Raw genomic sequence first — 23409 nt, forward strand, 5'->3', positions numbered from 1 at the left:
GGTGGTGGAAGTAGCAGCTCTAGCTCATACAGACATGGACCAAATGAGCTGCAGCAGTGTCTACAAATGGACATGTCTTACATGACCAGGAAGGAGAAACGTGAGATGGATCTACTTTAATGGTGGAAGCAAAATACAAGTCGATTCCCCATTGTAGCCCAAGTGGCCCGTGGCATTTTATGTGTGCAAGTTTCCACAATTGCATTTGAGTCAACATTCTTTATTAGTGGCCGCATTATAGAAAACAAAAGATGCTCTTTAACCAATGAGATGGTTGAAGTCATAACATATTTACGGGATTGGACTCATGCAGACTAAAGACTACACTGCACCCTAAAGATCCCGAACTACTCGACCTCTTAAAAGACACAGATTTGGATGATGTAAATTTTGACGATGTAAGTTAATAATTTAATTAAAAAAAATTATTTAATTGTTTATTTGTTTTAAGTTTAAATTAAATTTGCACATTGTGAAGTGTGAATATTAAATTTATATTAAAATTAAATTATCTCTTTAAATTAAAACCATATAAATTTATTACCAATTAATCATCCATTTATATTTATTTAACTGTTTAAGTTCAAATTAAATTTTCAAAGCTAAAATTAAATTATCTCTTTAAATTAAANTGCGTTTGGTTTATTATTTTGGATAGGATTTTGGGGATAGTATTGGATAATTGAATATGAGAGTATTACGAGGTAAAATTTAAAAATTTATAAAAAAACCCCATAAGTTTGCTAATTTAATAAATACCCCAATATATAAAAATATGTAGAATGACAAAAAGACCCCCACCATTCGCAATGCCTGTTCCGGTAACCACCGTAGAAATCTGACTGAAAAATTGCATAACGACACATACCGGTCGGATCTGGCCGATATGGCGTCGCTATGGCCTTTTCCGGCCAGATCTATGACTATATGTGGTCGTTGACGGTCGGAAAAGGCCAAAGAAGGCCATCTTTGGCCATCAGCGACGACCAAAGATATGGTCGTCGTTGTCGATCAACGATGGCCAAGATTTGGGCGTCATTGACGGTTCTTTAGCCTTCACTGACGGCCAGATCCACTGTGGATCTGGCTGGAAAAGGCCAGATCGGTGAATTACCAGCCAGTTCTGGTCGATAATTCACCGTTGTGGCAGATTGGTGGTTGCCAGAATCTGGCAAGTATGGGTCACGGGGGTGTTTTTGTTATTTTTAAACCTTTTTTTCAGGGGGTATTTATGAAATTAATAACCTTTTGGGGTCTAAAGTAATTAAAAAAATAGGCTAATATTTCTGGAATAATGTGCCAAACTTTATTTGGAGAATAGGATTGAGAATATGGGCAGAAATAATAAGCCAAACGCATAGCTGCTATCGAAATCCTGTTTTTGGAAAAATACATACATTTGTATGAGATGTGGATTAATGTGTAATAATATGTAGTGTGACCAAATCAAAGCTCAAACTTCTTCTTAGCAAGAGTCTGAGCATAAGCCTCCAAGCATATAACCAATGGCGATAAAAACATAGCCTTGTTGCACCATCAATGTCCTGATATATAAGCATATGCTTCTTCATGGTAAAACTAAGAAACCTGCAATTATCACTAGGCCTTGACCGTCAGGAAAATTCTGACAATGGGTGGCCTGAAAACTATGTCTTTTTTCCGGACCATTGTCCTGATTGCTTGTGCAATCTTTCCATTCTCTACAGGATTTCCTCACAGGAGTCTCACTCATTATCCACCAGAAAATCAATATTCTCCAGGGTCTGGAACATCAGCTCCAAAATCTTCCCCAGCTTCATGGTCTCCTGCAGCGTCACCAGATCCTTCATGGCCTATACCATTGACCCCTTCAGAATCTCCATCTCCATGGTCTCAGCTTTATCCTCCAGCTCCTTCACCGGCTAAAACAAGGCCTGAACCATCCACTCCTGAAGCATCTCCATCTCCATGGTCTCAGCATTATCCTCCACCATCAGAATTCAGTCCTATATCTTTTTCACATTCATTGCCTCCACTTGCAGAATTGGCTCCTTTCTTGCCTCCATTGCCAGCATTGCCATATCCTGCGCCTTCATCTCCAGCACCAATGCCTTCTTCTGTGACTCCATATCCATATGTTGAACCTCCACCTCCAATGTCCTCTTCCATGCCTCCATCAATGCCATATCCTGAGCCTCCATCTCAATCTCCAATTCTATTATCAATGCCTCCTTATCCATCTGTTGAACCTCCACCTCCAATGCCCTCATCCATGCCTCCAACAATGCCATGTCCTGAGNTTGAAAATGTAACTATAAGAAACTACAAGATCAATGTTCCAATATGTCCAAGCAAAAGCTATATATATATATCCATTCTTTGGTAACCAAGAGATGATGAATCCTTATGAAGATACATCTAAGTCAAAATTATGCTTCCCTTAGGAAACAGTACCGATGTGATATTCAAATACGTTGCCTTACAGTAAATATCCACATATTATTAAAAAAGAAATAAATATAAGATACTTGGTAATCAGTGCAGAAACACTGCTCTCTATTTATGCAGCAAAAAAAAATCTCTGAGTGAGACATAACTCACAATGTTTTTTTAAACTTTTTGTGTAAAAAACCCACTCTCAATAGATATAGTAATGAGCGCACTAAAACTTCAGCATATATGCATCGAAGTCATACCCTATTGATAATTTAAGATCGTGAAGATGAACTTACTCTCAGACAACAGGCCATTAGAGTATTGCTAACAAAAGAAAATCTTAAAAGCTGCTCATCCACAAGAAGTTCTTAGCATTCATAACTTCTTTGAAGTAGCAGTTACCTTTCATATCACGTGATACTTTTAAACACATCACTTTTCAACAGCTGATTTCAAAACCTAGAAAAAGTGCCAACCAACAAGACTACCAGTCTCTATGTAAAATAGATTAATACACCCATGCTACCTCAGATCAAACAAAAATGTAATAGGAACTGTTTGTACATCCAAAATGCACAATAATGCAATAAATCTTTTTTTACATTCAATAACACACTCTGATAGCTCAAAATCAAATACATAAGTACGTAACTCATAATGCTTTTCTTTTTTAACACTTCCAAAGAACAAACATAAGCAAATGAAAAGACGAATAGCATAAAAGTAATATAATTATACCCCGAGCCGATAAGAACCAAAGGTAAATATCTTGGCATTTGCTTCTAGCACCAGTTGCTCATTCAACCCTTTCGCACGGCTAATTTTCTTAACCCAAGTCTTCACAATCTGTTTGATAACAAAATTAAAGGTCAAAATAAAAAAAGACATTCTCTGCCATCCTCCATCAAAATAAAAACCTTAAATCTCCTATTTGTTTTCATCACTTTAATACCTACTGTAGAAAACTCACCAACATAATCATACAACCAAATGTGCATTATGTTAAACATAAAGTAGAATTGAGAGCTGAGAGAGGAATTTAAACCTGGTCTAGTCTCCCAAGCACTTCCTCTCTACTAACAGCCTCCTCTTGACTCTCATACAAATTGACATCTTGCAAATACTGAAATACACAAAACCACAAAGTAGTACAACCTCAACTAATTAATCATATCCACAAATCACAATAATCCAATCAAATTCATAACTGAAACCTTTTCAAGCTCGCGGGTCTTGATCACATCGAACTCCGTTGGCCCTCCCAAAGATATGGGCTCCGTTATGCCCAATCGTTGTCCATTATTGCTGCCCATTAGTATTGTTTTATCACAAGTTTTCTTTTTCTTCTTTTTCTCTCTCTCTTTTTTTTTTTTTTCTCAATCAAATGGGTTGGTTAAGCATAATTTTATCCAGAACATTTATACGTGTATTTTGCTTCTCTTCTTTTTTTCCAGATAAAATTCGAATCGGAAACACACACTAAATCGAGTTGTAACAATGTAATAATCGTTAATTGTACAGTGTTGGGTGGAAAATACAAAAGCACCAGCAATAGTAACTATGATAATAATGATAATAATAATAATAACTAAACAAAAGAAAAAAGGAAATTTATCTAACCCTTAATTCTAATACGACTATAATCGAACAAAGTACAACGGCACACCAATTTGAAGGCCTCTAATCAAAATCCAAAAAGCCCTAAACCTAATTTGCTAAACGATGAAAGCCATTCAAAACAGAGAACGCAATCAGAAGTCGAAATAGCCGCGGACCTTCGTCGGCGGTGTGGTTGTTCTTCGAACTGAGCGATTAATCGAATTAGCCTCGATTCTCTCAACGAAACCCTGAAAAAAATATCTTTCAAAAGAGAGAAGGAGAATCGAAGGAATTTATTAGAGAGAGAAAGTATAAATAACGAAGAAAAGATAAGGAAGAAGAATGCTTACAGAGAGTTTCGCTTGTCTTTTTTGACGCGTTTGTTTAATTTTCTTTTGTTTTTCTAATATTTTCTTTTGTTCCAAACAGGGTGGAGGTGGTGAAAAGGTTGGTTTTTTTGAGAGTGAGTGATCTGGCGGTGGATATAAAGAGAAGAATGAAGAAGTTTGGAGGGATTAAAATTCCTACCCCTTCAGGATTGTTGAAATTTACGTGGCCCTCAAATTCTTTAGACTTCCCTGTCAACCCCAATATTTTAAGATAATGGCAATTATACCAATGCAAGGACAAAGTTGGTAATTCACTCAAAAGATGGAATGTGGCAAGGGCTTCTTCTTTTTCACTGCACTTATTATAATATTTCACACTCAATCACTAATTAACCAAACCCACAAAACAAATCATCGTAATCTTTTTTTATTAAACCCAAAAATATGAAAAAGTCTTCTATGTATCATGTTGCAATAAAACCCATCAATGAGAATGTTTCACATCAACGCAAATTAATTACATTTGTTTTCCCATTATTTGACTATATGACAAAAAAAAAAAAAAAAAAAAAACCCACTATTAACTTTGCCAACAGAATCAGAAATTATATTACGAACGATGTTACTATCAATTCAACATAAAAGAACAACACACTAAAAATAAAATAAAAGAAGTCACTCATAGTCTCATACTACAAAAGAAATTGAACAAAATATAATTTGAAAGGAGTGTGAATAAGATACTGTTAAAAGGGTATTTATGTCTTTAACCGGATTGATCAAGTTTCATGTATATTTGGGTAAAAAGGACTACTTTAGTTTTTAGAAGGCAGGTTGTAATTTTACTGAAGGGCAAATACTTAATTTTAATCCGAAGTTTGGTTAACGAACCCAATTAAAGAAAGAATTGTACGTAATTAACTCTGGACCCAATAGTTTCGAGAATTACACTTTTATCCCTCTCAAATCAACAGCATTTCTGCAGAGACACATCTATTTGTAGATAATTTTTGTATGCTTAAAAAAAAGCATGAGGCTGAAAAAGGGTATCACAATCAACTGCATTTTTCTCCATAGTCTGCAGGCTCAAACAAGCATCAATTTAAAACGAAATTCTTAGTAAAAATAAGAATATTGAGAAGACTACGAGATGTGCTTGATGCAAGAAGAAATTCATATGTGATGGCTTTCGTCAATAAGAGAACATTCATCTTTCCTCACCCCACCGGAGCTGAGAATGTGGAATATTACATATGTAATATAATACGAAATTTAATCATTTGCCTTCAACCATATTATTCAAGTGTTGTAGAAAGCTAAAACGTGAATGATTTGTGAGTGAATGTTTAAGAGATGTCTTCTAGCCTATGCCTCCAGAACCTTTTGTATTTTTTTGTGATATATCTTTGATGGAGAAAATGATATCTTTATATATGGCTAGGCTAGAGACCAAGTAGCTCTCATCAACTGCCTTTAACCTCCCATCAAGGATCAAAAGAGGTAGTTAATAACTCCTTTAAACCACCTTGCACTACATAATTGTAGCATGTGGCCACATCAAGTCTTACATTCTTCCACTTGGCCTCATGCCGCAATTTGAAAAAAATACTATATAGGTGATTAATCCGAATATGGCCATAATATGAGTTATAGCAAGCATTACTTACATAAAAGCTCAATACATGAATGATGGCAGTCATATCCTTTAAATCGAACACTCCCTTCCATCTATTACAATGTATGATATTTTATATAAGTACTTTATGAGTTTCTTAAATTTATGAATGAACTTCCTATAAGTCATTCGTGGTCCACTTTATTTTTGACATTTAACTTTATGTGCACAAAAAAATGTAATAGATAAACTGTATATGTCAAAATATTTGAATAAGGTCATATATACAAATGTAAAAGTTAACTTGTACATCAAATGAACTAACTAGCCCCATACAATCCACATGATCCTTAAATACTTTAACCGGCAATCCTTTGGTCATGGGATCGGCGACCATTAATTTTGTACTTATGTGTTGGATATCCACCTTTTGCTCTTTAACATGACCTCTAACTGAAAAATATTTTATATCTATATGTTTGCTGCGACTACTACTTTTTTTATTCTTTGAGAAGAAAACGGCAGCTGAGTTATCACAATAAATCTTTAATGGCCTTGCAATAGAGTTGATAACTCTTAAACTAGATATAAAGTTTCTCAACCATAAAGCTTATGATGTAGCCTCATAACACGCAATGAATTCTGCTTCCATTGTGGATGTTGCTATTATATTTTGTTTATTGCTTTTCCAAGATATAGCACCGTTATTAAGCATAAATATATATCCAGAAGTAGACTTCTTAGAATCTTTACATCCACCAAAATCAGAGTCTGTATACCCAATCACCTCCAAATGATCAGAGTGTTTGTATGTAATCATATAACTCTTGGTTCCTTGCAAATAACGCATAACTTTCTTGGCAGCTTTCCAGTGTTCAAGGCCTGGGTTACTTTGATATCTACCCAACATTCCTATTGCATACCCTATGTTAGGTCTGGTACAAACCTGAGCATACATGAGTTTCCCCACGGCTGAAGCATAAGGTATTTTATTCGTCTCCTTGAACTCCAATGAGTTATTTGGACATTGTTCGAAAGTGAATTTATTTTTTTTAACAACAGGAGCTAGTGACGGTGAACAATTTTGCATTCGACAACTTTCCAAAATCTTTTCGATGTAGGTCTTTTGAGATAAACCTAAAAACCTTCTAGATCTATCTTTGTGACTTTTATGCCAATGACATAAGAGGCTTCACCCATATCCTTCATCTCAAAATTTTGAGAAAGAAATTCTTTGGCGTCATGAAGTAGACCCAAATCACTGCTTGCAAGTAAATATCATCCACATATAGAATTAAGAAGATAAACTTGCTCCCACTGGTTTTAAGATAAACACATTGGTCCACAATATTCTCAATAAAACCAAATGAGATAATAACATTATGAAACTTTGTGTACCATTGACAGGATGCTTGCTTAAGTCCATATATGGATCTATTCAACTTGCATACTAGCTTATCCTCATTACAAAAATCTTCTGGCTATTTCATGTATACCTCCTCGTTAAGATCTCCATTTAAGAAGGATGTTTTCACATCCATTTAATGTAACTCCATATCAAAATGAGCTACTAATGTCATGACGATTCTTAATGAATCTTTCTTTGAAACTGGAGAGAAAGTTTCATTGTAATCAATGCATTCCTTTTGTGTGAAACCCTTGGCCACCAATCTTGCTTTATATCGTTCGACATTACCATAAACATCTCTTTTGGTCTTATAGACCCATTTACAACCAATGGTTGTTGCTCCTAGTGGTAATTCGACGAGTGCCCAAACTTGGTTTTTGGCCATTGATTCCATTTCTTCTTTCATGGCATTATACCAAATGAGGGATTTTTCTCCATCCATGGCTTGTGAAAATGAAGTGGGATCTTCATTTAACTGACCATCAAAATCAGTATCTTGAAGGTATACCATATAATTATTAGAAATCGTTGGTTTCCTTACTCTTGAAGATCTTCTTAATTCAAATGTTTCATCAATAGTATCTTGATTTTGGATAACAGTATCATTATTAATTGAATCTTCATGGTGCGACTGATTAGGAATTTGTTCATCTTAAGTCAATTGATCTTCTAAATTAATTGAATGATCATTTTGAAAAAATAATCAATTGATTATCTTGAAAAGATGAACTTAGTTCCTTAATTTCCTTAAATTGTACTTTACGAGGAATGTCACTCCCACTGAATTCAAGATCTTCAAAGAATTTTGCGTTTCTAGGTTCGACAATCGTAGGTGTGTGAGAAGGACAAAAGAATCTGAACCCTTTATAATTCATTGGATAACCAATGAAATATCCACTAACAGTTTTCGGGTCCAATTTCTTAACATTTGGATTATAAACCTTTCCTTCTGCAGGACAACCCCAAATGTGTAAATGTCTTAAACTAGGTTTCCAACCAACCCATAATTCAAAAGGAGTTTTTGGAACTGCCTTTGATGGAACCCGATTTAAGACATATATTGATGTCTTTAACGCTTCACTCCAAAACTTTAATGGAAGATTGGAGGTACTAAGCATACTTCTTACCATGTCCATAAGAGAACGATTTCTTCTTTCCGCCACACCATTTTGTTGTGGTGTTCCTGGCATGGTGTATTATGCAACAATAACCTCTTCTTGAAGAAATTTTGCAAATGGACCTGGCATTTGACCCTTTTCTGTATATCATCCATAATATTCTCCACCTCTCTCTGGCTTTACAACCTTTATTTTCTTTTCACTTTGTTTCTCTACCTCTGCTTTGAATATCTTAAAGGAATCTATAGCCTCTGATTTATCAAACAAAAAGTAAAGATACATGTATCTAGTATGGTCATCTATGAAAGAGATAAAATATCTTTGTCCATTTAGACTAGGTATAAGAGAGGGTCCCCATATATCTGTAATTTATTAATACTTCTTCTAGCTCATTTTGTAGCTCTATTAGTTGTCTTTCCCTTTATACAACCAATACAAGTATCAAAATCAGTGAAGTCAAGAGTTTGTAAAACTCCATCATCCACCAACCTCTTAACTCTCTATATAGAGATATGTCCCAATCTCTTATGCACAACTTAGAGGAGTCCTCTTTAATGATACAATGTTTGCTGCCATTCTCCTCATGCACAGTCATAAGACTATGCTCAAATGCAGGATCTAGATCAAACTTATACAAACCATCAAGTAATTTTCCATATCCAACAGCAACATGGTCTTTTAGAATTTCAAAGATTGAATTACTAAAAGTAAATGCATAACCAAGTTTCACAAGTCTGGATACAGAAACTAAATTTCTAGAAACGATGAAATATAAAAGGTATTATCAATATCCAATACATAATTAGAATTTAGAACAAGTCTAAAAGTCCTCACAGCTTCCACTTCAGAACGCATCCGATTGCCTGAATAGATGCTTTGTTCATTCCCCACTAGTTTCCTCAGGTTTAGGAAGCCCTGCATGGTAGTGGAAATGTGAATTATACAACCTGAATCAATCCACCATGTATCATTAGGAGCATCAACAAAATAAGATTCATGACATACATATGAAAGAAATATACCTTTCTTCTCAAGCCAGTTCTTGTATTTCAAGCATTCTTTCTTCATGTGTCCCTTTTTCTTGCAGAAAAAACACGAAACTTTGTAACCACTAGGATTACCATGTGCTTTACCCTTCTTATTGAATTTTGAGACACATTTACCTTTCTTTCCCTTTCCTTTGAAACGTGCTACTAAATAAGCACTTTCGAAATTCTCATTCTTCAACCTTTTTTCCTCTTGTACACACATTACTAAGAGTTCATTAATAAACCAATCTTCTTTATGTGTGTTATATGAGATTTTTAAAGGTCCATACTCATTAGGAAGAGAGTTGATAATGAAAGTGACAAGAAATGCCTTAGAAAATTCAATCTTAAGGGGCTTAGTTTGAGAAGCTATATCTCGCATTTCCATAATATGTTCACGCACACCCTTAGAACTATCAAACTTCATGCTAGAAAGTTTCTTCATTAAGGTGCTAGCTAACGCCTTATCAGATGTCACAAATTGTGCTTCAAGTGCTTTCATGAAATTTGTCACCTTAGTGCACTCAGGAATGGAACCTCTAATAAGTTTACTTATGTGGGTCTTTGTCTGCATTAAGCTTAAGCGATTTGATTGCTCCCACTTTTCATAGAGGACCTTTTCAGAGGGCGTACTTTCATCCGTAGGGACTAGGGGTTCGTCCATACAAAACGTCAAATCAATATCCATACACCCAAGTACTAACATTATCTTTTCTTTCCAATTAGAAAAGTTCTCACCATTTAACATTGGAACATGAGATGAAATATTAGCAAAAACAGTAGAAATAGCTGCAATAACCAAGAATTAAAATCATGTCATGCTATTGTAAACATACTTTATATTTGAATCAACCAATGTCAAATTCAAAATTATAAATTCAAACCTTCCTTTGGGCAGAGGTTGCTAACTTGTATTGAATTTATACTTATTAATAAGACTAATGAACATACATCACTCATAAAGTAATCCATACCTTTGGGTCTAAGATTAATCTAATCATGATGCTAATTCAATGTCTTACTCTAATTATTGTACTAAGATAATTACCTCCCTTTGGGCAGGGCAATTATCTCTAAAATTTACATCCCGTAAAACCTTACGAATTTTAAACAAAAAATAATTTTATGTGATTATTAACATGCCTTAGGATGCTTTGGCTACTCCTAAAACATTATAATATTCACTTCTTCAATATGGCAATAATAATAATATCAACTTAAACTCATGTTGATCATATCAAATATGCAAAAAAAAAAAAAAATTAATTCAGCATATATATAGTAATATCAGAAACAGTTTTAATATAACTAACTTAAAATTTCAAAACAGACTACAAAAAGCTTAAATTCCAGAACACACCACAAGAAATAATGTAGCTCAATGGTCAAGAGATGCAGCTCTTATCTAAAAGACTTGGGGTCAATTCTCATCAACGAAGTTTTAGCTTTTAACAATTAACATGGTTGAATTAAAAGCATTCTTTGCAGAATACAATAAATTAAATTTAATCAAACAAAATGATAGGCACGTCAATTAGCTTGTCTAGTTCAGTGAGCCAAGTAAAAGACTCTCAACCACTTGATTCCAAGTTCAAGTCCCAAGCGAGTGAGATGTGTAATTTTTTTTTTTTTTTAATTTACTAAATATAGTAAACGACATGTCGTTTCCAAAAATTAAATAAAAACGACTTGTCATATCTCATGGCCCAGTCGTCTTCAACCTTCAATCGGGTCTACAACCGGATACTCGACTCGAAAACAACCCATGTCAAACCCGAAACTTCAAAATACCATAACTCAGTCAATTTAACTCTGTTTTAGACGATTCAAAAGCCCTTCTTTCTCATAATTTCACAGGGAATTTAATTTTCTAACTAGTTTAACCAAACAAAAATCCCAAATATGAATATGAGAGAATCAGAATGAATAAAAACATAAATATAATTTCAGCATACTTCATCACATCTTAACACTGAACAATAAGCAAGAAGCATGGCTCTGATACAAATATGTGGAATATTACGTATGTAATATAATGCAGAATTTAATCACTTACCTCCAACCATATTGTTCAAGTATTGTAGAAAGCTAAAACGTAAATGATTTGTGAGTGAGTGTTTGAGAGATGTCTTCTAGCCTATGTCTCCAGAACCTTTTGTATTTTTTTGTGATATATCTTTGATGGAGAAGATGATATCTTTATATATGACTAGGCTAGGGACCAAGTAACTCCCATCAACTGCCTTTAACCTACCATCAAGGATCAAAAGAGGCAGTTAATAACTCCTTTAAACCACCTTGAACTGTATAATTGTGGCATGTGGCCACATCAAGTCTTACAGAGAATCCAAAGGATATAATGGAAATTACCACAAATCATACCTCACAAATTTCACGCCCCCTCTGAAATTCATCCATCATAATTCACAAAGTACTTGTTGATACATGGCAGCCGGAGTTCATACAAGGATAAGCAGGGATAATTATCGGCATCAAATTATACCTATCCTTTGGATTTATTCTAGCATCCCAAACTTGAAGACCTAGTGATCCTTCCTCTATATCACAAAGTATTACTGGATTTGGCCAACGCCACTGAGTGTACATCGTGAAGAACCAAGATACCAACGTATTGGGCAGTGCATTAGGATAGAGCTAACATATACGAGCCACAAGCACTGTCCAATTTATATCACTAAGAAACCCTGCAACCTGCTCATGACAAAAGAAGTGAGGCCAAAGGAAAACTGCATCAAACATAGTGTAATTGTTTCTAATCAAATCTTCCAAATGAGGAAAACCCACATACATTAGAAAAAACACCACGACGCTTTGCCCAATATCTTATGCATCTTAATGTTGTTCGGAAATTCTGCACCACAATCACTGACATTCATAAAAATCAGAACTGAAATTCTTAAGCACATAAAATCTAAAAAATTACTGTCATGACCTGAGTATTTGGAACCAATTGTAAAATTTTGTCAGTAACTCTGCAACCATTAAGACTGTGAACCGTTTGTTCATCTGCAGCCTGTAGTATTGAGTCTTGTGAAATATCAAGGTCCTGAATCAAAATTAACATATTAATAATATCAATTTCTAGTAAACTATCATGTAAACTTAAGGACAACATGTAGCTATAGAAGTATAATATCAACATATGAAAATGAAATGTCCAAATAAATGCACTTATTAAGGCTATTATACATAACTTTCATGTAATATTATGATTCTGTATTTCCACTTATTTTTCAATAGTTTCATTATGATCTTTGAAGCGATCACCTCTGTTGCCACTATTGATGCATAGCTTTGCTATATATTGTAGAATATAACTTATCCAAGAATGATAAATCTGAAGATACATTCCTCCAGTAATGAGAGGAAATACCTAGAAAAAAATGATAAAAGCCCAAAGCTTTGTTCTCCACCATTCCATGAACAAAAGGTGTTGATCATTTCATTGTGCTATACATTGTTTCTGCATAGATTCATATATCATCCAACAACTTATCATTATGCTATAAATACTGATTCAAAATTATTTCTAAATGAAATTGATTATTTATTTACTCATATCCCCAAAGTTAAATAAATTTCAATTGCAGAGGACCTGACTATATGAATAAGATTTTGTGAAGGTTGCAGATTCAAACACCACTAAATTTGAATTTCATCACTGGGACATGAGCATCAGGCATCGGATGCATTTCTGTTACTTCAGGCATCTCTGAAAGCATCTGATATAGCTCACAAAAGAAGTTTTCCTGCAATCCATTCCCAGAACTAATTTTAAGTTCATGAGCAATACTACATAAAGTGAGTAAATTTGTTGAACCATGAATAGGAGAGAGCTGATCACACCTCTCTTGTTACATAGCTAGGTCTAACACAAAGTGTGTCTATCTCCGCACCAGGACCATGCACCTATTAGAACATAAGAAATGTCCATATTCATACAAATTTATGTGTAAATGAATACCAAATTATTTTTACGATATTATTAAGCGTCATCCAAGTACATTTATAGAAAAAGAACTCTTAATTTAGTTATGTGCTCAACTCAAACACTTCTACACTCGAGTAAGTGCCCAACCAAGCACCAAAGGTGAGTGCCTCACTCAAGTTTCTCAGTGCCTTGCATCATTCAAGAGGCTATTTCAGTACCTAGTTCATTTTGATGACACCAAGTATCGACAAAATGGAAATGACTGCCACCTAGGAATGTAAACGAGCCGAGCCGAGCTTTTGGCTTATCGAGCTCGGCTCATTTACTACAGTGTCGAGCTTGAGTTCGAGCTTGAGCCTGGCGAGCCTCATAATTGAGACTCGAACTCGAGCTCGAGGCGAGCTCGCAAGCCGGCTCGTGAGCCCGATATCGAGCTCGAGCTCGTTAAGGAATGAGAGAAATGATATGGGGGAGAGTTTTGAGTTGTTGAGCTTCAGAAGAAGTGAGTCTAGTGGAGAAATCATGGACGACAGTGTCGTAAGTGTGGATGAAAGAGGTGGAGGAGGAAAGGGAGGACTCGTACCAGTGTTTGTGAGTTAGGAAAATTGAGGGCTTGGCATCGTAATGGACTTTGACGATGTAAGTTTTGAGGGTGTGATCATTATCAACTGTTAGAAAAAATGTGATAAGTAATCTAGGGTATTGCATACAACATACAACCTAAGTTTCACAATTCGAGAAGTTATATATTCTTAACAGATATATGACTAATGTGCTCTCGAAGTATGCATAGTCACACGGCATATTTACTAAAGCATGAACCTTAAAGAAGCACACAGAGAGATAGTCCCATCATGTGTGAGTGGGAGATATTGGATAAGGGTGCACCCATGATGGATTAACCCAAGCGGCGTGTGAAGTGGAAACTGTCAAAGGCAGTTTCTCACTAACCACCGCCCATATAAAAAGAGAAGTTTTTTTTCTTTTAGATAAACATACACACCAAAACACACATACGCTATAATCCTTATCCTAAGGTCTTTATCTAACCTGTAATTAACCCTAGGCAAGGGAACTCCCAGTTTTTTATGATGTCCTTTACAAGTGGAGACTCCTATAAATGCACCAGTTGTCTTTTTGGCACCCCAATCTATATACTCCTTGATGTAGTTGTTGACTAAACATCTATAATCACCCATTGCAATCACATTTTGTATATAAACGAATTACAATGTATTTACACAGCATAAATACCTCTTCTCCTTAACTCTGAAGCAAATGTTGAATCTGGAGAGAAAACTACCGTAGAGTTTTTCCTTCAATTGTTTTTTGAGAGAGAGAGAGAGCGTATGTGTGTTTTGATGTGTATCTTTATCTAAAAGGAAAAAAAAAAATTCTTTTTATATGGGCAGCGGTTAGTGAGAAACTGCCTTTGGTAGTTTCCACTTCACACGCCGCTTGGGTTAATCCATCATGGGTGCACCCTTATCCAATATCAACATTAGCTGAAAGTGAAAAATGTTGATTAGCTAAAAGTGAAAAAGAAAGAAGAAGAGAGAAGTAAAATGAAGAAGTGAAGAAGAAGACATGGTTGAGTTGAGACTTGAGAGAGAGAGAAGTGACTGAAAGCATTAAAAGGAGAGAAGAGAGTTGGTGACTGTGTATGTCAGTATGTGGTGCTCAACGCTCACTCCTATTTTATTTTTCAAGGTTTTTTATTGGAAAATATCAGTTTAATACCTCATGGTTTAAAAAATCACCAAAGCACCCTACGTAAGTGTACAGTGTTTACTCAAGCCGGACCAGGCTCGCGAGCCCATAAGCCGAGCTTCACTCTGTTCAAACTTGACTCGGTTAACAAACCGAGTTTGAGTCGAGTCGACTCGATAATAACCGAGTCGAGCTCAACTCGGCTCGTTTACAGTCCTACTGCCACCATCCCCACATCGAAAAGCATTAAGTGATTCAACAAGAATATTGATTCAATGGCATCAAATAAATAAGTAAATTCATAATGCTATTCTTTTGCTAACACTTCCAAAGAACAAACATAACAGCAAATGAAAAGATGAATAACATAAATTGTAACCCTTTCAGAATATAATCATACCCCAAGTCGATATGCACCAAACGTATATATCTTGGCATTTGTTGCTACCACCAGTTGCTCATTAAACCCTTTTGCACGGCTAATTTGTTGAACCCAAATCTTCACAATCTGTTTAATAACAACATTACAGCTCAAAATCATATGATAAACTGGGCTTAAACATACATATAAATTGAGAGCTGAGAAAGGAATTTAAACCTGGTCTAGTCGACCAAGAACTTCATCTGTACGTTCAGCCTCCTCTCGACTTTCACACAGATTCACATCTTCAAATACTGAAACAAACAAAACCCACTAGAAGTAGTACAACCTCAACTTATTAGTAACCATATTCACTATTCACAATTATCAAATCAAATTCATAACTGAAACCTCTTCAAGCTCGCGGGTCTTGATCACATCGAACTCCGTTGGCCATCCCAAGGATATGGGCCTCGTTATGCCCATTAGTATTATTTTTCCACAAGTTTTCCTTCTTTTCCTTTTATTTTCCCTTTCTCACTGAAGCGGGTGAATTGATGGACCGGTTGAACGTTAAAAAGTCCCTACGTAAAGCTCAAAGGCTCATATTCTATTCAAACGATCATAATTTTTTATTCAAGAGGAGTTACAGGACTGTAATCCCTTATGCCGCCTATTGGTACTAGTGTAGTAGGGTTGACCTGCAATATAGAACCCATAGGTGTAACCTTTCGCTCAATACTAGAATCGACAATTGAAGCATCTGAGAACGCATTAATCGGGGATACACGACAGAAGGAATTGTTTTATCTATAAACTTCACCTTTAACAAGTGTAGATTTTTTCCATAATCTTTTTTCGTTCTTTTCTATCCCGAATCATCTGTCTTTCTCCTAAGATCGAAAGCGGTAAATAAAAAAATAATCAAATCACACCATCTCTATAATAGGTAAATGCCTCTTTTTCTCCTTAAGTTGTCGAAATTATTCATAATAAGATATTGGTTACAATTGAAAAAAGGTCTTATCAATAAAATTCCATTTATCCGCGATCTAGGCATAGGTAGAAATCCATTCTAAAATTCTTTTCTTTACCTCTCGTGAGAAAATGATCCCACAAACAAAGGAATTCTAAAGTACGAAATAACATAAAAGCAGACTCATTAAAAAAAAAAAGATATGACCTTCTACTCCAATTTTTTCTTTTTGACAGGAGTTGATAAAAAATAAGAAATATTTGAATCCAATTAGATTTCATCCAAAGGTAGTAGTATAAGAATGAAAGGAACTATTCCGATTTGATCGAAGTTGAAGAATCAAAGAATTTCTCTTGCGGAGGATAATTCGAGAAGTTTTTCTTTTCTTAAATTATGATCCAAAGAAGAAAAAGAATCGAATACTCGTTCTATGATGAAAATAGAATAACCCTCACCCTCCATTTTGTGTTTTGTGCATAGCGGGTATACGCTTATACACTATACAATCAAATCTAAAAATCCCTGGGATGATTTATGAATTTGTAATAGATTTACCAAGGGGTTGTTGATGACCAATCTAAAACTAGAAAGGAATTTTAGAATTCTTATGGACGAATTTGAATTTAAAAAGAATTATGATATAAAAGAATACATTAACCATAGTATAAAAAAAATAGACCGATCAGTTGATTCGTTCCAATTCATTAGTTCAATCCGGTATAAATTATATAATATAATATAAATATCATAATATGACGGCATCGTCATCTTGACAAACATGAATAGAAATAGTTCTTTTGTTTTTTTTTTTAAAGAAAAGGAATTGTTTTTTTTCTTTGAGTAAGATACCGTTAAAAAGCTTATTTCAAGCTTATCGACGTAGCAACCTGCTTTAACCAGTTGAAGATCGTTTTTGAGGTCAAAATCCACCATTTTAACGTGTTTCGTGGTTATTTTAGTTGTTTGCGTATTTTTTCCTATTTTATCTTAGGTTTTCTTCTTTTAATTAATTTAGTTTTTTACTTCCTTTTATTATTAAGAGTCTTATCAAGGTTAATTGTCACCCTATACAAACTTATTTTTCATTTTGGATGTTATTCAATGAATTATTCGAAACTTATTTCAGATTTTAAAGCTTAAGTTTACGTGGTTAACACTTATTATTAGTTCTAAAAGTATAGAATGCTAACCTTATTTTATCACGGTAGCTCACTACGTCACTCTCAATCAAATGAGTTTGTTGAGCATAATTTTATCAAGAAAANGAGTAGCTCACTTTTCATAACTTTTTGTACGTCAGTACGCTTTAGCGACCTGACCAACACTAAAATCAATACAACTCAGTGGATGTAGGACTTGCTACCTTAGCATCCGAACCACTTTAAAAGTTTTCCTAGCATTTATTTCATTTCATATACCCATTATCACGTGCGTTAATTCATCATAGAACAAAACCCACGTGACAATTGGTTGGTGCCGAAAAACAGCATCAACAACATCGAACTCCGTTGGCCCTCCCAAGGATATGGGCCTCGTTATGCCCAGTTGTTGTACGTGATTGCTCCCCATTAGTATTATTTTTCCACAAGTTTTCCTTCATTTCCTTTTATTTTCCCTTTCTCATTGAAGCGGATGAATGGATGGACCGGTTGAACGGAAAAGAGTCCCTATGTAAAGCTAAAAAGCTTTAAATAAACATGATTTATTCAAACGGTAGTAACTTTTAATTCGACAGGAGTTACAAGCTGTAAAATATCATTAGAAAGCTTATTTCGAGTCTATCGACGTAATAACCTGTTTTAGCTGGTTGGAGATCGTTTTTTAGATCAAAGTTTACCGTTTTGACGTGTTTTAGAGTTATTTTAGTTGTCTGTTATTTTTTCCTATTTTATCTTAAGTTTTTTTCTTTTAATTAATTTAGTTTTTTGTTTTCCTTTATTATTAGGAGTCTTATTAAGGTTAGTTGTCATCTTATATAAACTTATTTTTCATTTTAAATGTTATTCAACGAATTATTCAAGACTTATTTCAGATTTTAAAACTTAAGTTCATGTGATTGACACTTATTATCGGTTCTAAGAGTATATAATGCTAACCTTGTTTTATCACGGTAGCTCACTGCGTCACTCTCAATCAAATGAGTTTGTTGAGCATAATTTTATCAAGAATATATTTACATTTATTTTGCTTCTCCTCTCTTTTCAGATAAAATTCGAACTCAGCGATTGATCGAATTAGCCCTCATTCTCTGAACGAAGACTTCAAAAGAGAGAGAGAATCAAAGGAATTGACCTTGGTTTGTTTATTTTAAGGGTGATTATTTTATTACATTCTGATTGTTTATTGCTATAACTAATACAAGTCGACATTTTTTTTTTTTTTTTTTTTTTGTTCAATCACTTTCTGATTGCCGGAAATATCTAATCCAGGCATGAAGTTTACCCAAAAATTAGGCCTTTTGGACGAAAAGGGAAGTTATTTGCATAGTGTACACAGTACACATACATCATCTTCGCCAAAAATGTCTTAGCAAAGTGATAAAGATCATTAATTGTATATTAATATAACCCTTCATAGTATCAGTCCTCTGCATATATAATCTGAATCCATAACTACAGTCTACAGAATATTTCAAGTGCAAAGTAGCAGAAGCATTATATAATGTGAAAGGATTGATAATATCTATCTCCTAGCATTTTGTTAAATTGATTTTCAAAGTCAAATGACGATAATATGATAATTGATTCTGCGAAATCGTTCGTTTTGGAACTCATTCATCTACCTTCGCCTGGTCTTACTTGCATTTGTGGAAACATAAGTCCTCAAAGACGGAGAGTGAGCAAGACCATCCGGAGCAATTGTTGTATTCTGAGTGCCATTCTTTTGTTGCATTCTTCTTCTTGCAATGTAGCCTCTGATCCACGGCGTCACGTCTTCGCTTATCTTGATCATGATAAAGAAGATGATGCGGTAGGCAACGATCATGCTGAAGATAACACTGAGATCGATCCATTTTGATCGGTGCACATCAATCTGGAACACATTTTCCAGGATGTATTCGCCAGATATCTTGGGAAGATATGGTGATTGGTTGCTAAACATCAACCCTGCAAGATCATTTTGATATTGCCCCTGAAAAAAAAATTACATGTATTCTTATCAATGACCACTCACAATATTTGTCCATGGCCTCTCATTTCATTGACTTGATGATTGGTTTACCTGCAGAGCCCAGAAGTGAAAGCTCAGATATGACATTGGGTAACGCCAGACCGGCTTTGGAATGTCATTTGGTAGCCTGAAGTATCCGGAGACTAGCATAAATATACCCTGAAATGAGAAGAAAAAGCATGGTTAGGCTTATTGCGACCAATATGTTTGGATTTACATCAAGATTTCACTAACCTGAATTCCAGCTCCTATGATGATACCCATCAGGAAGTTTGGGACAATACTGGCTATGGCCATCATCAAGCTCTCGACCACAGTCACACTTGCATAGAGGCACAGTACAAAGAAGAAATAATGTTCAAAACCAGGGTGAAGACCGACCATAAAGTAACAAATAGTTCCAGAGATGAAAGTGATCATAATCAAGAAGGGCATCGCAGAAAGAGTGTTGCTAATGACAAATGCTGTTACACCATAGTGCCCATTCAGCCTTTCTCTTTGAAAAACCTGCAATTAAAACTTGTCAGCTCTTAATTTGTAATAGATTTGTTGAGTTGAAGAGAGACTTGACTTGCCTTCATGTCTTCCACAAAAGAAGGAAATCCACCAATTGACATGAATGTAACAAATCCGAAGACAAATGATGCACATGAACCTCTAGCCTGTTTAACAAAACAAGTTCGTTCAGAATTTATGCTAATTCTTAGCAGACAAATGAATTTGAAAACTCTAAATTTTAGCAGTACCAGAATTGAACTGTAACCGGTTCCCACATTCAGATAGATGGTTCCAATGCAGATAGTGACTACAACATATATAACAAGCCTCAACCAGTAATATCCAAAGTCCCGTGACATGTTGATGAATGAACGCTTGGTTAAAGTATAAGCCTGCATCAAGAAACTAGCCTGACTGCCTCCTGCCTCTAGCACAGTTCCTCTCTGTAATTTTATAAATATATTTGGGGATTAATTAATTTATATGCCACAAGTACAACATCACAATAAAATGAACAAGAATATCAAAGAAAAAGTACTCACAACTTTGGATATCTCCTCAACTTTTTCATTGGCCGCATAAGAGTACTGAGAAGTTCTGTAATAATCAATTAGAGATCGTATAGCTTCAGCAGTTGTTATCTTTTCAAGGGGATCATCAGTTAACTCAAACTGGTCATCAGGAACAAAATTGAACACATAAATAAGATATTCTTTAAATCAACCTTTTAATAATTTAAGCAATTAGAGGAGGTTGAAGAAGAAACTTGATATTGTACCCGCAATTTCATGGAACCCTTTAGAGTTGCCTTGACTTTATCGAAGTCGGAATTGATGCACCTAAGGAAATGATCAGAGGGATTCCTCAAAGCAGGACAGGGAAACCCTGCTTGTGCAAAGAACTGCAAATTTCATTCATTAAACTTGTCAATCAGGGCTCCATTTCTCTGAAATAATTTATATCTATATATATGAATCCATCTTAAATAAAGACCATAAGTTATTGCCTCGTATGCTTCCGAAGCCTGACCAAAATAAACAGTTTTGCCTCCTGAAAGAAGGTACAATTGATCAAATAGCTCAAACACTTCACTACTCGGCTGGTGGATTGAAGCGATGACAGTCCTTCCATCTCGAGATAGCCCGCGCAGAGTCTGAGTGACAAAGAAAGCCGAAGCACTGCAACACAATACAGTTGAAGTTAATAGATACTAGAAGTAAAACAACATTTACATCTTCAATATTATAAATCAATGTAAAGCTTAATTAACCTGTCAAGTCCACTGGTAGGCTCATCAAGAAAGAGCAATCTAGGCCTCATTAAAATTTCGAGAGCAATGCTAACCCTTCTCTTCTCGCCTCCACTGATCCCACGCAAATGCCAATTTCCAATCACAGTATCCGCGCAATCTTGCAGCCCCATCTCAATAATGGTACTCTCAACCAAGGCTTTCTTCTCCGACAACCCCATCTTATCCGGCAGACGCAATCTTGCTGAATAAGCAATCGTTTCCCTCACCGTTAGTGTACCAATCAAGTTATCATCTTGAGTCACGTACGCCTGATGATCAGTACATCAAATCAAACTCATATCTTCGTATGACAGATCAAAAAACATAAAAAAAGAAAACATATCCTTATACTCACAGCAGTGCCGAAAGAGAGCTTAGTTTTACGACCATTAAGCAGAATGGTGCCGGAGAGGAAAGCATTAGCAGCAAGGCGACTGGAGAGAGCATCAAGAAGAGTTGATTTGCCGGAACCAGAAGGGCCCATGAGAGCTGTAAGGCTACCAGGCTCGGCATAACCAGTGAGTCCTTCTAGAACATTTTGAGTTTCTCCATCGCCGAGAGTTACCATCACCGTCAGATCTTTCCATGTAAGCCTTGCAGAAACATCTCCCACAGAGTCTATATTAGTCTTCTCTTTCCAAATCGTCTCACTCAAAGGACTCAACCCTCCCACCACCATCCCATTCCCCGATGGCTTGCTTGCCTCTATCTCTGTCATTACATGGTTCGTCGAGTTCCTCATCTTTACTATTATCACTATTACAACACCACTTTATCTTCAATCTCTGCAGATCAAATATATAACAACCAACCAAATGAAACGAGAAACCGATGTGAAGAAATAAGAGTTGTATGAGTTGACTGAAGGAGTAGCAGTTGTTTGAATGAATGAGAATCTCATGCATGAAACATGAACTGAACTTAGCACAAGTCACAGCTTTCTTCTTTGCAAAGAAAATAATGTTAAAGATTAATAATCAAAACAACACTACACCATTGTCGTAGCTTCAATCTCCATTAAGAGTGCAAAAAAAACTTTGGCCATTAATAAATGAGTTCTGGTGGGTGTTGGTAGAGGCATTTAATACAAATACCCACCATCATTAAACGTTGAGCTCCATTGATTTTTTGACAAACCAATTAAATTTAATTAAAACATATATATAGGAATCAGAAGATTGTAATCACATGAATTGACAAGCTTAAAAAGTAACAAAGGATAAGCATATATAAGCTAATTAAATTATCAACTGCCATTAAAACCAAGTAGTTGCAGAGAAGAAATGGCCTATCACACTTTATTAATCAAACTATTCAAAAATTATCTAATTAGTTAATAAGACATAATGGGATGGTGGCTTGATGTATCTACAATTTTAGGATTCGACCGTCATCCATGTTTATTATTTAAATTATTTATCGGATCTATTAGTTTATGAGATCCTACGAAATGAATTATTTTATAATTTATAATTATGTTTATATCTACTATATTATTTATACATATGCATTTAGTTTGAAAAGTTTAACTAACTTAATTAAAACACGAGGGAAAGTCTGTTTTTCTTGGGTTATTAATACTTGTGCAGCAAATTTAGATGATTGATTCTAGCGAAAATCAGATTAAATATTTAAATTAAGGTTAAAAAATAGAGAAGATTAATATTTACATACTCTTTAATACAGTAGTTTATCCTCATTTATATATGTTTTTCCAATAAAAAATACTGCATTTATAAATTTTTGTATATAATATAGAGTATATATAAGCAATGTGTTATTTACATGTAGCTAGGCAATTAAAAATTCTCTATGTTCAAACCTAAAATCTTTAAATTAGGGTTTGTTTGATTTGTGTTTTAAAAATAATATTCAAAAGCCGAAAATTGATTTAAATTTTTGAGTTATTTTTTAATATTTTAAAATGTGTTTGACATA

At 34.9% G+C, this 23409-nt stretch overlaps 3 protein-coding genes and 1 pseudogene across 4 annotated transcripts; 1 reads left to right on the forward strand and 3 right to left on the reverse strand.

Moving 5' to 3' along the window:
* Positions 1 to 1630: 1630 nt before the first annotated feature.
* Positions 1631 to 2365, forward strand: LOC116105033 (vegetative cell wall protein gp1-like). Its single transcript, XM_031391459.1, has one exon. It carries the CDS (start codon positions 1631 to 1633, stop codon positions 2363 to 2365), a length of 735 nt encoding a protein of 244 aa, XP_031247319.1.
* A 153-nt stretch (positions 2366 to 2518) lies between these two features.
* LOC116105032 (nuclear poly(A) polymerase 1-like) lies at positions 2519 to 4494 on the reverse strand. Of its 2 annotated transcripts, none has more exons than XM_031391457.1 (4): positions 4365 to 4494; positions 3630 to 4262; positions 3461 to 3538; positions 2519 to 3261 (listed from the first exon to the last, which is right to left on the reverse strand). In XM_031391457.1, exons 2-4 carry the CDS (start codon positions 3726 to 3728, stop codon positions 3148 to 3150), a joined length of 291 nt encoding a protein of 96 aa, XP_031247317.1. In that variant the 5' UTR covers positions 3729 to 4262; positions 4365 to 4494; the 3' UTR covers positions 2519 to 3147. The 2 variants fall into 2 exon arrangements, with proteins under 2 accessions (XP_031247317.1, XP_031247318.1); XM_031391458.1 differs by having other exon boundaries at positions 3630 to 4275; positions 4365 to 4485.
* An 816-nt stretch (positions 4495 to 5310) lies between these two features.
* On the reverse strand, positions 5311 to 16021 carry LOC116105034 (annotated as a pseudogene).
* Positions 16022 to 19061: 3040 nt separating this feature from the next.
* Positions 19062 to 22568, reverse strand: LOC116105015 (ABC transporter G family member 11). Its single transcript, XM_031391436.1, has 10 exons — positions 21827 to 22568; positions 21451 to 21740; positions 21187 to 21358; positions 20959 to 21081; positions 20723 to 20851; positions 20429 to 20623; positions 20258 to 20344; positions 19917 to 20189; positions 19734 to 19841; positions 19062 to 19643 (listed from the first exon to the last, which is right to left on the reverse strand). Exons 1-10 carry the CDS (start codon positions 22211 to 22213, stop codon positions 19290 to 19292), a joined length of 2118 nt encoding a protein of 705 aa, XP_031247296.1. The 5' UTR covers positions 22214 to 22568; the 3' UTR covers positions 19062 to 19289.
* Between the last annotated feature and the right edge of the window lie 841 nt (positions 22569 to 23409).

This window comes from Pistacia vera, unplaced genomic scaffold (assembly GCF_008641045.1).
Source record: "Pistacia vera cultivar Batoury unplaced genomic scaffold, PisVer_v2 Contig491, whole genome shotgun sequence".
NCBI classification, from domain to species: Eukaryota; Viridiplantae; Streptophyta; class Magnoliopsida; order Sapindales; family Anacardiaceae; genus Pistacia; species Pistacia vera.